A 1726-nucleotide genomic window follows, 5' to 3' on the forward strand; every position below is an offset into this window, starting at 1 on the left:
ATTTTTGGGTGAAAAATCCTTTTAAGTGCCAAAATGTAAAGTTAGTGTTAGAGGTTTATTCTAATTAAGCTTAAATGCCATTATTAAAAGCAATGATTTGCACCTATCCCACATAATCATATGTAAACAAACATTTAAAACCTGTTATGAATGAACATGGAATCCATTACCTCAATATAGGGTATGACTTTACAGGTGAACTGGCCCAACAGCCAGGTCTTAGTGAGTTCGTGAAACACCACGAGTGGCAGGCAAAACAAGAGCAGTGCAAAGTCCCAAATTGCCAGGTTGGCCAGAAGAGCATTTGAGATGCTCCTCATGTAGTAGTTATGACACACCACACACATTATTGCTATGTTCCCAGTTATTCCAACAGCAAAAATGAGGACGGCAAAAATGGTGATTGCATATGCCCCATACGTCTCGCTAGTGACAGGGTAGAAAGGATTGGGGAAGAATTCGCTCTCCTCATCCTCGGCGTATGGAGGTGTCATTGGCGTGGCGTCCCATGGGTCGTCTATCTGTTTGGTGTGGAACTCAGCATATCTGGTGAGGTCGAATGGGAAATCTGTGGAGGTGAGAGCTAGAGGCTTAGGCATCGGTTCCCACAGCGATAAAGAGGATGTCAGGGCGTTATAATAAGTTTCGACTGGTGTCAATGGGACAGCGCTTTTATTCTGGCCCCTTTTCAAGCTCTTAAACACTTTCTTGTGGTGTTCCTTTGTGCCTCTTTTGCGTCTGTGGTTTCTTCCTCGCTTGCTTGTTGAATACGGCTTAGAGTTATTGTGTCCACTTACTGTTCCCATGGTAGCAGGCATCTCAGCATTCAACTTTTTCTTTTTATGTCGCCGCAAGCGCTTATGCAGGTTTCTGCCACTCTCCGTGACTGTGTGTGTTCTGTTCAACAAGAGATGTCTGTATCCACACCGCTTACCTCCGCTCTCCAAAAGCAGCCAGAGATGTGAAGACAAGTTGCTGTTGTCTTCTGAAGTCTGTTTGATGTTAAAGGCAGGTGTACCTGCGGCTCGATGCCTCTCATGGTGTGTGGCACTGGGTTTGGCATCACGAAGGCTCCTAAGAGTAACTGGTTCTTTGGTGTGTGCATTACGGTTTTCTCCGTGCAACAAAACATGTGGACATCCTGCAATGAAAAAGATCGTTCTTAAAAGCAGCAGCATCTGCATCTTCACTGCTTCAGTGTGCTGAAGATGTTAGAAAAACACTCTAATGTGGTGCATTGCAAAGAACACACACTATTTTCCCAGATTCACATTAAGGTAAAAGTTCACACGCGAATGATCAGTAAAGGTTAATTAGATCCATGCAAATGACTTTTCCTGTTCCATCAACCCCGGTGTTGTGCGGCAAATAAAAACCTCCTCCTCTATTCTTTGCGTTCCTCGTATTAGCAAAGTGCCAGAAAGACGATGTTTCCTCCAGACGACATTATTTCACCATCATTTGCGTATCTGCTTCTGCATCCCAGCCAGCTGCAGGAGTCGGTCGCATCCCGTATTCTGTTGGGCGCGGCAACCTGGACTCGTCCTGCGCCTCTGCCGTGAGACGCGCTCCCTGGTGCGAGCGAGCGGCGAGCGGCGAGCGTGCGGGGAGCTGCTGCTACTGAAGCGGATGAAGAAAATGGACGGACTCTCTCCTGGCGGATAACCTTGTTCTGTCAAGCCGGATCCATCAGCATCAGCCCCTTGGACCACCGCAGCTGGAGGCG

The 1726-nt window shown here is 47.1% G+C and overlaps 1 protein-coding gene across 1 annotated transcript; it reads right to left on the bottom strand.

Moving 5' to 3' along the window:
• Positions 1-62: 62 nt before the first annotated feature.
• On the bottom strand, positions 63-1653 carry LOC107576211 (uncharacterized). The gene has a single exon (XM_016262438.1). The coding sequence runs from the start codon at positions 1182-1184 to the stop codon at positions 135-137; it is 1050 nt and encodes a 349-aa protein (XP_016117924.1). The 5' UTR covers positions 1185-1653; the 3' UTR covers positions 63-134.
• Positions 1654-1726: the final 73 nt, after the last annotated feature.

This window comes from Sinocyclocheilus grahami, unplaced genomic scaffold, assembly GCF_001515645.1.
Source record: "Sinocyclocheilus grahami isolate Dianchi unplaced genomic scaffold, SAMN03320097.WGS_v1.1 scaffold3346.1, whole genome shotgun sequence".
Taxonomy (NCBI): domain Eukaryota; kingdom Metazoa; phylum Chordata; class Actinopteri; order Cypriniformes; family Cyprinidae; genus Sinocyclocheilus; species Sinocyclocheilus grahami.

Excerpts from the sequence above, each read along its gene's own strand:
- LOC107576211 (XM_016262438.1), bottom strand. The coding sequence starts at position 1,184 with ATGCAGATGCTGCTGCTTTTAAGAACGATCTTTTTCATTGCAGGATGT.